Raw genomic sequence first — 13,103 nt, forward strand, 5'->3', positions numbered from 1 at the left:
AATAAAATAGCCTACATCTTCAGGGATTAAAAGTAAAAGTTTACGTTTAAGAAAATAAAATAAATAAAGTAAGCCAATGTAAACCTTAGAGCTTTCCTTGCATGGACTAAATCCCCTTAAAGTGGTTTCTGTTTAAGTACCTATGTTGTATGTACTCGCTGTTTACGTGTTCCCGGATTAAACTGTTCACTGCACTTTGTAGAAATATACGCTTGTCTAGTTATATTAAACCGTAGCTCAGTTATTTTATGTAACAACATAACATTAACATTAGTATTACGTGAAGACTGGATTCCTGAAAAGCTAAACTCGTTGGTCAAAGTGCAAAATACTGAGCAACGACTCAGAGTCGACTCCCAGGTTAGGCAAACTCTACCTATAAGAAATACCTAATGAAATTTTGCTCGACCTTTTTATTATTGGGACAAGCCCGCCACAACCTCCCATACCGCTGCTACTTCTGTAAGTCAGGATCTACAGTAGATACAAACATGAAAACACCGGAACACTGAAGTCCGGCGCGTCCCAGGGACATGAATGTATCCCGCAACGAAATAAATCAAAAGATAAGTATTATTTGAGATAAAAAAACAAAACGATACCTTCAGTAAATTTAATGCAGGAGACAAAATGACATAGGCCTAAAGGCATAAAAGAGACTGCACAACTGGGAGAAGCCCAGTCGCCAAGCCAAAGTACCTATTATGAAATTTTGCAGGAACAGGAAATCGAATCCAGAACCCTTTGCCCGGTCGTCCAACGAAGCAATCTAATAAAGATACACATTTACCTTTACAAAAAAAACATATTCCTCACATACAATGACCCAAAACACAATAACAGACTGTATCAACACCAAGGTATCACGATAACACTTCAAACTTCTCTGCCCACCCTCTTAATGAAAACAGCTTGAATTTAATACAAGTTGTACTGTTAGCTCCCGTAGGAACTATTAACTTGAGCCCCAAAGATCTGCCTTGACCTCAACATCTTAGAAGTTAGACTAACATTCGAGTTAGAATTACTAGATTAAGTTTAGCACAATTTAATTTATAATTTGTTGTTTTGAAACTATTCTATATAATATTGTTGTTGAAAGTTCAAGAGCCTTTCCGGTGTAATATAAATAAAGAGTGTTTCGGTGGTCCAGTGGTAGTAATTTTAAGTGTGGGAGAGTCATGCTTCGGCACGAATGGACCGGCTCGACCGGAGTGATACCACGGCCTCACAGAAAACCGACGTGAAACAACGCTTGCGTTGTGTTTCGTTTTGTGAGTGAGGTTACCGGAGCCCAATTACCTCTTTTCCCAATCTTCCCAATCCCCGATTCCCGAACAACAACCCTTAAATTCCTAACCCCCAATCCGTAACGCCTCTGGTGTTTCAAGTGTCTATGGGCGGCAGCGATTGCTTACCATCAGGTCATACGTCTGCTCGTTCACCCGGCATGTCTCATAAAAAAGTTAGCGACACCAAGATCGGGTTTCGATGTCTGGATCAGGCAAAGTATTTTGGAAGTAGGTAGGTAATTTGGATCAATGTTAATTAATAATTTAGGACATTAAAATATATTTGCATGCCTGACCTGGTTAATTCTAAGGATCCCAAAAATATTAATTAATGTACCACTATTCTTAGCAAATTTTGATGTGATTTGATTATTTGCGATAATTTCGTCTGCAACCCCTTGTGCTCACACTGCTAATAACAGCCGCATTGTATAAGCGCACCTTTGTCTAAAAGATGTACTATCTTACTAATATTATAAATGCAAAAGTTTGTGAGTTTATGTGTATGTTTGTTACTCAATCACGTCAAAACGGCTGACTATAACTCGCTTCTAAGATATATACTATGCCAGAGAAATCAAGAAAAGTTAGCAACTATTTCACACATAGCATACTTTTACTACTCACATTACTTCATGATACCTACTCTAGCTGACAGGCAAAAAACCCAACTAACACTAAAAATACTCACTCAAAGCTCTAACTACCTCATTAAAAACTAATACTTACTCCGTATTACTTCTAAATAGTGCAGTAACAACATGTACATTGTACAGCGGCTGCTAATGGAAGTGAGTCCTCGGAGGCGCCTGCAGCCCCCGTCGGCAGTGTCTGCCACTAATCACATTAGTCTCCAGCTTGCTGACACCTGCAACTATGGCGGCTATGCATTGATCGTGTCTCGGGATACATTTTTAAATGTTAAACCCCACACGAATCTTCTCCTGCGTGCATTTATATACAAAGTTGTATGTTGTAATATAAAATTTCACACATATACTACATTAAACTCAAATCTTTTTTTAAGGGCGGAAAATCATCATAATTATTCTTTACGAGTTACTTAGCCAATGCCAACTTAATTAATGTTGTAGTATTAAAATTATCCCTTCATTACCAATTAATGCAACACTATTCATTATGATACACCGCACTACTATATTCTACACTCTATGGTAATATCTGCCAATAAAGCAAATTGTCAAATTTTCTTTTATTCTTTTAAATTAATATATCATCAGTCATTGATCATTGACTTATTAAAAGCCTGTTTACTGTCTCTCATTCAATCCTCCAATGGAGGCCCTCTTTGGTCACTCTCTGTCACGTTCAGAGGACACAGCACATAGGACAGAGGACACAGGACACAGGACACAGGACACAGGACATAGGACAGAGGACACAGGACACAGGACACAGGACAAAGGACAGAGGACACAGGACACAGGACATAGGACAGAGGACACAGGAGTCAGGATTCGAATCTTTTCTGTGTACTGATTTTACGTGTTCTGTAACTAACTGCCGCACTCAGAGACATATAATGATTACTTAAAATATTCCTTAGTAACGATTTTGTATCGAAAACAATTACTAAGGATTGGGTTAAGTAACCATTAAATGACTCTGAGTACGGATGTAAGTGCCAAATCATTAACAAGGAATTTCGAAAATTATCAAAGTTTAAGATTTTAAAACTGACATGGTCAATAACACTAGTATTATACTCAAAACGGGATATTTACCATATTTTTCTATTTTTGTGTGTTTCCGATATTTCGGCACGGTTGCAAGCGCCATGATCACGGATAAACAGTGCCGAAATATCGGAAACTACATGGTAAATATCCCGTTTTGAGTTCTTATCAAAGTTCCTAGAATTTTATCCAAACCCAATGGTCACCCTACCTAGTTACGCTATAATTTGCGAAAAGGTAAAATGCAGATTCTACACTGCATAATAATCATGCTGCAGTTTCCTTTACACTTAGGTACAGTTTTTGAGAGAATTTTACTTAAAGCATTTCCTTAACTTGGCGTATTGGAGTTAATTTAAACAGTTAGTTTTATGTCATCAACATTAACCTTGTAAATAGCTTACAACTTTAGTTTCGTAACTTATCTCTAGGTACTATTTTTAACCGATTTCACAAAAATTAAGGAGGTTCTTAGTTGGGCCTGTATGTATGTATGTTTGTCCGCGATTGTCTAGCGATTGACTAAAGCGATTATGATGCGGTTTTCAAAAAATTGCTTGTTATAGGTACCTAGAAGCAGGATTCAATATTTTATCGGATTTTATTACTAATAGACAGCGAGGTAGAAGTCGGATTCTTTAATAAAAACTTGTTATGGCATATCCCTAAAACTCCTCCTAAGTTTGAAAAATACTATGCGAAACTGCAATATTGAAATACGACCGCATTAAAATCGGTTCAGGCAAAAGCGAGATAATCGCACACAAGCAAAAATACGGGTAAAATGACAACCTACATTTTTTTAAATCATAAAAAAAATAATTTCGTGCTTTTTAAGTAACTATATAAGTCTGAAAGTAATCTCTCTTCTGCATCACTAAAACCTACATTATAATTGAAAGAAAGTTAAAATAAAACCTCCAACACACTTTTAACACGCATTTATTCAACATTGAATCGAAAATCAAGAGAAGTTAGTCAATATACGGGTGACTAATTCGTAAATTATTGCGAGCGATGATTTGTTCTTTTCTATGTCTGTCGAGCCTCTTCAGCATCTTCATGCGACCACTATAGAGGCTTTTTCCGTCCATTTCATTAGTCAGTCCGTTACCGAGTGAGGACAACAAATTGGACCTCCATTGAGCTCGTCGAGTTAACTCTTCATCCTCTTGATTGTTGAATGTATACGACAACGCCTAACAATCATGTTTTGAGTTAAATTAAAGATTATACATACATACATACATAACCACACGCCTGTTTCCCATGGGGGTAGGCAAAGACAATGGAACGCCAATTGCCACGATTCTTACACACTTCTTTCGCTTCATCAACAGTCATCAGTCTTTTCATGCATGCTCGTCGGTTAAAGGTACTTTTAATTTGGCCCTTTTTTTAATATATCGCCAATCTGGTCGCTATATGTCCGTCTGGGGCGCCCTCTACCGACGGTTGTTAGGTAATTGTTGTTAATTAATTAAAGATTACTTGCTGAATATTTTTGTGCTGCACGATACTGATTGGAAGACTCGACGGAATCATACGGTCTTCTAAAAAACCGGCGTGTCTTGGACCAATAAACTTATTAAAATAATATTTAATTATAACGATTGGAATGGGTTCACTTTTAAATATTTTTACCAAAAGCATTGTAAGTAGTTATATTGATATTATTTAGGAAAAAGTAGTGCATTCCTTTAATGTCGCAAGTGCGACTGCCGGACAAGGGGTCTTGGGTTCGATTCCCGGGTAATGTATTAAGTACTGGGCTTTTTTCGCTTTTTCGACAATTTCTCAGTATTAGCTCGGAGCTTGGAATTATGCCTATATAATATGTCAATAGGCTCCCGCCCCATTACATGGAACTTAAAGCAAAAATGGTGAGAAGTAGGTATACATTGTATAGCGGCATTACGTGTTGTAATATGCACCTCCACCTCTGCCTACACTTTCGCGGATAGAAAGCGTTACGTTGTTGTTATTGTACTAAAAGATATAATAGTAACTTCAAACTTTACCTGTCGAAGAATATACTGTGCCAAATGGCTGTCACTTATCATTTCCATGACATTTTTGCCTGACAGTTGACGTTTTGCAGCACTATATAAGTTTACTAGACCTGGTACAACATCTATCTCAAATTTGATCGGTTTTATTTCCTTCTCTCCATATGATGGACCAATAGTCGTGGCAATCATCAGTAAAATAGCTGAAAGAAGAAACAAATGTCTATATTATGGTGGTAACCTGGGGCCTTAGTCTGCTATTACAATTGTGTCAGAATGGTCGATCATTGAGCAGTGCAAGAAGGACGGAGCTATGTAGGTTGTATAGCTCCGTCCTTCTAGTAACAGACTAATAGCAGACTAAGGCACCTGGCGTTCTGCTTGTTGCAGTGTTTAGATTAATATTTTTGACTGGTTCACGGAAAACTTCGTAATAACAGACCATACAGGGTCGGGCGAAGTATTACTGGGCCTTTTTCGGTTTTTCGAAAAATTTCTCAGTTGTAGCACGGAGTCTGGAATGTGCCCGGTATATGGCAATAGGCTCACCACCTATTACATGGGACTTACAACATAAATTGTGAAAAGTGGGTGTACACAGTGGCATTACGTGTCATAATGTGCACCTCTGCCCACCCCTTCGGGGATTATAGGCGTGACGTTATGTATGTATGTACTAAATCTACTAAAAGTGTCGGAGAGATAGCTCTCCTACACGAAGCATGGGCTTCGGCACGAATGGGCCGGCTTGATCAGAGTTATACCACGGCCTCACAGAGCAAAACCGACGTGAAACAGCGCTTGCCTTTGGAGTGAGGTACTGGAGGCCCAATTACCCCCTTCCCAATCTAGCTACTCCCCAAATCTATACTAATATTATAAAGCTGAAGAGTTTGTTTGTTTGTTTGTTTGTTTGAACGCGCTAATCTCCGGAACTACTGGTCCGATTTGAATAATTCTTTTTGTGTTGAATAGTGCATTTATCGGGGAAGGCTATAGGCTATAAAACATCACGCTATGGCCAATAGGAGCCAAGCAGAGCGGGTGAAACCGCGTGGAAGTAGCTATATCCAATAACTCTTAAATTCCTAGCCCCCAAAACGTACTTGTAATGCCTTTAGTGTTTCGAGTGTCTATGGCGCCAGCGATTGATTACCATCAGGTGATCCGTATCCGTCTGCTCGTTTACTGACTTATACCATAAAAAAACTAAAATTCATTGATTTATTTGGTTGACTTTTTTTTATGAAACACGCCGGTAATCGAGCAGGCGTATTACCTGATGGTAAGCAATCGCCGCCGCCCATGGACACTTCAAACACCAGAGGCGTTACAAGTGCGTTGCCGGCTTTTTGGGGATTAAGAATTTAAGGGTTCGGAAATTGGCGATTAGGAAGATTGGGAAGGGGAGAATTGGGCCTCCGGTAACCTCACTCACACAACGAAAAACAACGCAAGCGTTATTTCACGTCGGTTTTCTGTGTGTATCACTCCGGTCGAGTCGACCCATTCGTGCCGAAGCATGGCTCTCCCACACTTAAAATAATGCTTCATACAAAAGACCTTTTCGGAAACGAACACCTCAATTATTTTAATATTCTCTATTAGTCTTTACTCTCCAAAAAATATATTATACATAGATCCCGGCCAGAAAATTAATCCATTCAGTATTTCCTTCAGATATTTTTTGAAAAACATTTGAAACTTACCGAGACCTCCCATTTAATCTTGTGAACGAAACTTTAATCTACTTAAAAACTTTTGTTTTCAATCACGCGAGAAATCTTTTAGAAAATCGCAGAGTGTGAGATAACTATCCTTGTGAAGATGTCCAAACACGCGTAGACGAGCGAACAGATACAAAAACTAATCAAGTTCAAACAAAGAGTTTTAATTAAATTCTGATTTGTCGGCCATTGGATACGTCGCGGCCGGCGGATTAGTCTCGCGATGTTTTCCAATTAAACGATTTTTCCAACCGTGGAAATTTACCGGAGATACTTTTATAACATCGACTACTTTAGGAAACCTATTGATCCGTAAATTAGGGAAAGTGGCAAATTTTTTTTTTATGATCTTTAGTTAGTACCTAAATTAAATATTTTATTAAAATAATTATAGATATAAAATCTGATAGGTATATGGTTTTCGGTTTCCATTATAAAAATTAGTTATTTCTATACTTGTTTTTGGCCCGTCTAGATAATTTTTGACCTGTCATTTTCATGAGGACACTTAAACTACAGTTTAATGGATACTTAAGCTGCAATAGGCTCAAATCTTGATAGGTACATCATCGGACAATAAGTAATGTTACTTACCTAATTGTTTACAAAAAAAACATAAATTACGTAAAAAATAATAATAGATAAATACCTGAAAATGTTAAATAAGTACTAAAACTAAAAATCTTAATTTTTACTTAAATGCTTTATTGAAACTAAAACCCCAAAGTATTGTAAGGAAGACAATTAATCATTCAAATTCTTTGCTTTGAATATGCTCAGTGAACGACAATAAATTGTAATTAATCAAGAGAGATTGACTTTTGCCACCCACCGTGGGACTACGTAGTTAGCAAAAATAGTAATACGTTAACACTTTACTAACCCGTGATAAAATAACTTATTACAAACAGGTCTGAATTTGTATCATCATTTTTTGCTGGCTAATTTTTCATCCAATGACTTCTTTCGCCCTGGGCAAGGCGAGAAGGAGTGTGACTCTTACTGACTAAATACCACCCGCTAGGTAGTCCGCAGCTCCGGAGAGGAATTTCGCTACGATTGCCAGGCGATTTGGGGACCGTAGCATGGTTACTGATAGTTTTATAGAAAAATACTGTTGTCCACCCATTGCCTTTCATAACTTGAATTTATTCATCACAAATATAAATTAAACACGCTTACCACTATCGCCAGTGAATATATAAATTAAACAAGAACTCGATCTATGGACTTCCTATATCTCAATGAGAAATTATAATACCTGTTTGCTATTTTTAATTAATAATATTTAATATAATTAAGGAAAGTCGGTTCAAAATCAATCAATCTTCAATGGTATTTGATGGACGCCTCAAATTCTTAAACGATTAGAGATTCTTGACTCATCGAGCAGAATTTGTGAATATTTTAGAGAACGCTCGATTTCCAGCGGTCGCGAAGTTCGCGAAAGAATTCTTGAAGTTCGGAAATAATTTATATTTTAAGTAACTATACCACATTTTGTAACAAAATGTAGATATAATGTAAAGCATGCTTAGAAACTTAATTTATTATACTAGAGAATCTGCTAAATAAGTTCCTTCGAGCTGGCCAATCAGAGCGCCTAACGCGCTCTCGTTTCGATTACTTTAATCGTAAAGCAAACTCGAACTAAGGGTACAGGGTATCATTTCATTGTATTGTAAGCATATCTGTAAATTGGACACTGAAAACGAGGTCGTAATAATAATGAGCTGTGCCTACACTAGTCTCAGACAAAATAAGATTTTCAGCAAATAATTCTAAGAAAACTTTCAAAGTAATTTCTTTGTTTTAAGTTTTCTGATGACGCACGTCCCTAGTTTGTTGTTTTGTTACAGTTTTAAAGCTATCTTAAAGGCAATTATTTGTTTTAAAGTGTTGTTAAGTTTTTGAATATTATTAGTCTAAGGATGGGCTCAAATTTTGGAAATGAGGACTTGGTTTATAAAAATGTACTATAGAAAAGATACAACATCATATACTTTTATCGAATCAATATAACACCACACAGTTATGCATTTAAAAAAGTCTTACAATTTTAATAATTAGGAAAATATTTGTTCAATAGGGCTCCGCTAACCTCACTCACACAACCAAACACAACGCAAGTATAGTTTCACGTCAGATTTCTATGAGGCCGTGGTATCACTCCGGTTGAGCCGGCTCATTCGTGCCGAAGCATGGCTCTCCCACACATAAAGAATAGAATCTGTACAACTATAACAACATTTTATTAAAAACAATAACACGTCTAACGTAATATCTTTTGTATTTATTTATAGAATATAAACTAAACATCTCTAAAACTATTTTTCAAGCTCAATCTAAAAGCACTTAGGCTAAAAGGTGTACTCGCCCACAAGGACCTATTTCCAACATCATAACCAACCTCGTATGTCCTCAATGTAACCAATTTCGAGATTAGTTCCCAAGCAATACATGTCTCTGTGTGACAAACTTGGAACTCCAAAGGGATGGTACTTCGGCGACCAAAATGAGATTGGCTTTTGTTATCTTCGCGCACATACTTTCAAAAGGTCTAGAAAATGTGTCAAAATGTCGCCCGAGTAAATTTCCGAGACATGTATAAGGAATTGGGCACTATTTACTCTTTTGGTCCTTATTGGCGATAGAAATCTACAAGGACCACATTTATTTTTGTGGTGTTTTATCCCGAATTCTGAGAAGGCGTTGGGTCGGTTTACTAGGGATAAGAAAGGCCTTTGATGTATATGTAAAATGTTGTTTTGATACTTATTTGGGACTATTTGGTCCTATGTTCGGACGTATTCGTGATGTTAAAGCATCTGAGTTCCTTGTAGGAAAAGGGTTAATGTCCCATTTATAGGAAAATTGTTAGTCTCTTGCCTATTTTTAAACGTAGCTAAGTTTTTCTAAAGCCCTAAAGGGTACTTCTGCTTAATTTGAATAGCCTATTTGAATATTGTTTTAGTGTTCTTATTCTTGAGAATGACTTGAAACTTTGACCTCCTTTCTACTTATAGATTTAAGATGTTGCTAACACAATCAAAGATTATTATTTTTATCTCTTCAGTATTTTTACTTGTGAGTCTTTCTATTGATTTAACTTGCCTAGATTTTGAATAGGTGCCCACTTAACTTAATCCCCTTTTGCCTAATTCCCCCAATGTTTTGACACTTGGTTGTTTTTGTCACTTTAAATCATATTGTTATTAGTACCTATAAAAGTATGGAGGGACCTACATAGAAATTTGTTAAAACTATACACAGTAATACGTGTTTTTACTTGATTTGTCGGCGCAGACTGCAGAACCATTCTTGAATTATAAAAAAGTTTGTAGAATACAAAGACATAGTACATACTTAATTCAGTAAACTTAGTTAAAGAGAAAATGCATCGCGTGCTTCCAATGCATTTGTAGCAGTACAGGAGTATTCGTGACCCAACCTCCTTACTTCAGTACGTGGAAGATTCAAGAATGCAAGCACTTGAACATAAGTCTTACATACTAAGTTAGGAATAAGTTATGTTCAATTTAGGTATAATTTATAAACTAACTTTTGCCGGTAGCTTTTTCGTGAGATAAAAAGTAGTCTATGTGTTAGTTTTTTGTAATATCATATTTATTTTTTTACGCTGTCGATTCATATTTTGTCATTGAGTGTGGGAGAGCCATAATTGGGCACGAATGAGCCAGCTCGTTTTGTGAGTGAAGTTACCGGAGCCGTAATTACCCCTTCCCAATCTTCCCAATCCCTGATTCCTCAAAAACTCTTAAATTCCTCACCACAAAAGGCCGGCAACGTACTTGTAACACCCATACCCAAAGCACTTGTAATGCCTCTGGTGTTTCGGGTGTCCATGGGCAGCGGCGATTGCTTACCATCAGGTGATCCAACTGCTGTTTACAAAAAAGGAAAGTTTTATAAAAAGGAGTTTCACAAAAACTTGTAATGATCTAGTGGTTTTTATTAATATTAGTTATTATTTTCGGCCGTTAGTAACCAATAATTGGAGTATCTATGACAATTACAACAAAAAAGTAAAAGTACCTATCTCCGGTAAATTTCCACGGTTGAAAAAATCGTTTAATTGGAAAACATCGCGAGACTAATCCGCCGGCCGCGACGTATCCAATGGCCGACAAATCAGAATTTAATTAAAACTCTTTGTTTGAACTTGATTAGTTTTTGTATCTGTTCGCTCGTCTACGCGTGTTTGGACATCTTCACAAGGATAGTTATCTCACACTCTGCGATTTTCTAAAAGATTTCTCGCGTGATTCAATTGGAAAGTAAATGGTGCATCAAGTTTAGTTGCAAAGACGAAATGGGTGCCTTAAGTAAGTTTTCTGTTAGGAGCCTCGGACTTGCCCTACCTACGTACGAAATGCGTTAAAAAAGTAAACGGTTTTAAAGTTAAGGCATTTTAGATACTTACCTTATTAACTTATAGGTACCTATTTGAGTAAAAAAACACTCAAGTTGTTTATTATATCCATTGATTCATTTATAATAATTAGTTGTAACAGTGAAACCAGTTCTTTGCGATCTTTAAATTTTAGACATCTTGACACTCTTAAGTCTCACTCAATAGAGATGCGAACTGCCTAGCGGGTTCCCGAGGCTCAGGTTCGAAAAGCGGAAGTAGGAACGGGTGGTTTTTAGTCAGTAAGAGGCTGACATTTCCTCTCGCCTCACCCAAGGCAGGAGAAGACAATGGATTTTATCCCCTTAAAAAAATCTTAACTCAATGCTAGAATAGATATCGGTGACTCTACGTTAGCCCGAGTGAATAGGTTGCTTATGGGCAGACGTGCTCCACCGTAGGCCGCATCATCACTTACCATCAGGCGAGATAGCGGCCAAACGTCGGCCCATTTAACATAAAAAAAAGCCCTTTCGACCGAAAATTTCGACAATGAGAGTGAGATGAAAAATTTCAACAATGAGAGTGAGAGGTCCTCGTCTCACATGTATTTTTTTCAGCAACAATATTCGCTCTCATGACTTTATTCACGGTGGCCTATGGTGATGTTGAACTGGAACTGAGCATTTCAGACGTGTTGACTACGTTCTCAACCATAGACCGCATTCTCAGGGCCATACAAGAACCTGACATGGACACAGACGGAGGTGGTAATTCACCCGCAGAAAATCTTCTCACGAAGGTAAGTACACCATACAGAAAATTAATTTTTTAATTCCTTTTGATAGCAGCAAGCAAACACGCCATTGTCACATGAATACCTAAGCAAGTTGGTATTTTCTGGTGAAAATCAGAATAGGCAAATGAAGTTGAGATTTTTTATGGTATAATCCGGTAAACGAGTGAACGGATCACCTCATAATAAAACTCCGCCGCCCATGGCCATCGAAACACCAAAGGCATTACAATTACTTTGTCAGCCTTTTGGGGGTTAAGAATTTAGCGTTTGTTGGGTAATCGGGGATTTGAAAGATTGGGAAGAAGGGTAATTGGGCCTCCGGTAACCTCACTCACACAACGAAAAATAACGCAAGGCCATGGTATCACTCCAGTCGAGCCGGCCTATTCGTGCCGAAGCATGGCTCTCCTACATTCAGCATGGCTCTCCTATAATCAGCATGGCTCTCCTATAATCAGCATGGCTCTCCTACATTCAGCATGGCTCTCCCACATTCTGTTTAAATTCTTATGTATGGTTGTCAGGTGAAATGGTATCTTTATGGCTACTTCAGTAAATTGATAGACATGTACGAAATACGAAGAAACCTGAGGCCAAGAGTGGAAATGGGGCACGGAACATATAAAACTCCGGTTATCAACTACCCGGAAGGACATTCAGCGAACCGTATGAAATTTATACTAAATTTAAAGAAGAAGCGAGAACAACAAGGAATTCCGGAATACAAATAGCAATGTTATAGAATAGTAATAAATACTTATACAATAAATATCTTTAATTTTTTATTGTTCTGTACCTATCTAAGTATACAGTACAGTGATCACTCATATGATTTAAATGAAACTACAAATAGTACTCGTCCAAAGAAGCATAAACATACCTACAATGAAAATGACCGTTTTGTAGATTATTTTAAAACATTATAAAATATTATGTTTGTATAATTATGTATGTATTTTTTTTAAACGAGTACTTTAAGATAAATATTAATTTGAAATATCGCGCGACATCCCTTCTAAATACGTTTTATATGAAGAAATTACGCATTTGCTCCTACTCCTAAACTTTGATTAGTTTTATCTAAGTATTGTTATCTTATATAAAAAATAAGGTCTAATATTCTTTCATTACCTAACTGACGGAGTAAATAGATTTTTAATTTGCATACTCCGTCATCATAATTATTGAATTTCTAGATACCGAATTA

The 13,103-nt window shown here is 37.1% G+C and overlaps 2 protein-coding genes across 2 annotated transcripts; one reads left to right on the top strand and one right to left on the bottom strand.

The window, feature by feature from the left end:
* Positions 1–3,915: 3,915 nt before the first annotated feature.
* On the bottom strand, positions 3,916–6,890 carry LOC118271621 (uncharacterized). The gene is made up of 3 exons (XM_035587723.2): positions 6,708–6,890; positions 5,011–5,201; positions 3,916–4,188 (listed from the first exon to the last, which is right to left on the bottom strand). The coding sequence occupies exons 1-3, from the start codon at positions 6,718–6,720 to the stop codon at positions 3,964–3,966; spliced, it is 429 nt and encodes a 142-aa protein (XP_035443616.2). The 5' UTR covers positions 6,721–6,890; the 3' UTR covers positions 3,916–3,963.
* A 3,997-nt stretch (positions 6,891–10,887) lies between these two features.
* Positions 10,888–12,647, top strand: LOC118271622 (uncharacterized). The gene is made up of 3 exons (XM_035587724.2): positions 10,888–11,071; positions 11,718–11,899; positions 12,421–12,647. The coding sequence occupies exons 1-3, from the start codon at positions 11,059–11,061 to the stop codon at positions 12,625–12,627; spliced, it is 402 nt and encodes a 133-aa protein (XP_035443617.2). The 5' UTR covers positions 10,888–11,058; the 3' UTR covers positions 12,628–12,647.
* The last annotated feature ends 456 nt before the right edge of the window (positions 12,648–13,103 follow it).

This window comes from Spodoptera frugiperda, chromosome 5, assembly GCF_023101765.2.
Source record: "Spodoptera frugiperda isolate SF20-4 chromosome 5, AGI-APGP_CSIRO_Sfru_2.0, whole genome shotgun sequence".
Taxonomy (NCBI): Eukaryota; Metazoa; Arthropoda; class Insecta; order Lepidoptera; family Noctuidae; genus Spodoptera; species Spodoptera frugiperda.

Bases quoted from the DNA above. Each gene is read 5' to 3' on its own strand.
- LOC118271621 (XM_035587723.2), bottom strand. The intron at 4,189-5,010 runs GTAAAGTTTGAA...CATGATTGTTAG, and splicing joins CACAGTATATTCTTCGACAG to GCGTTGTCGTATACATTCAA.
- LOC118271622 (XM_035587724.2), top strand. The intron at 11,900-12,420 runs GTAAGTACACCA...TATGGTTGTCAG, and splicing joins CAGAAAATCTTCTCACGAAG to GTGAAATGGTATCTTTATGG.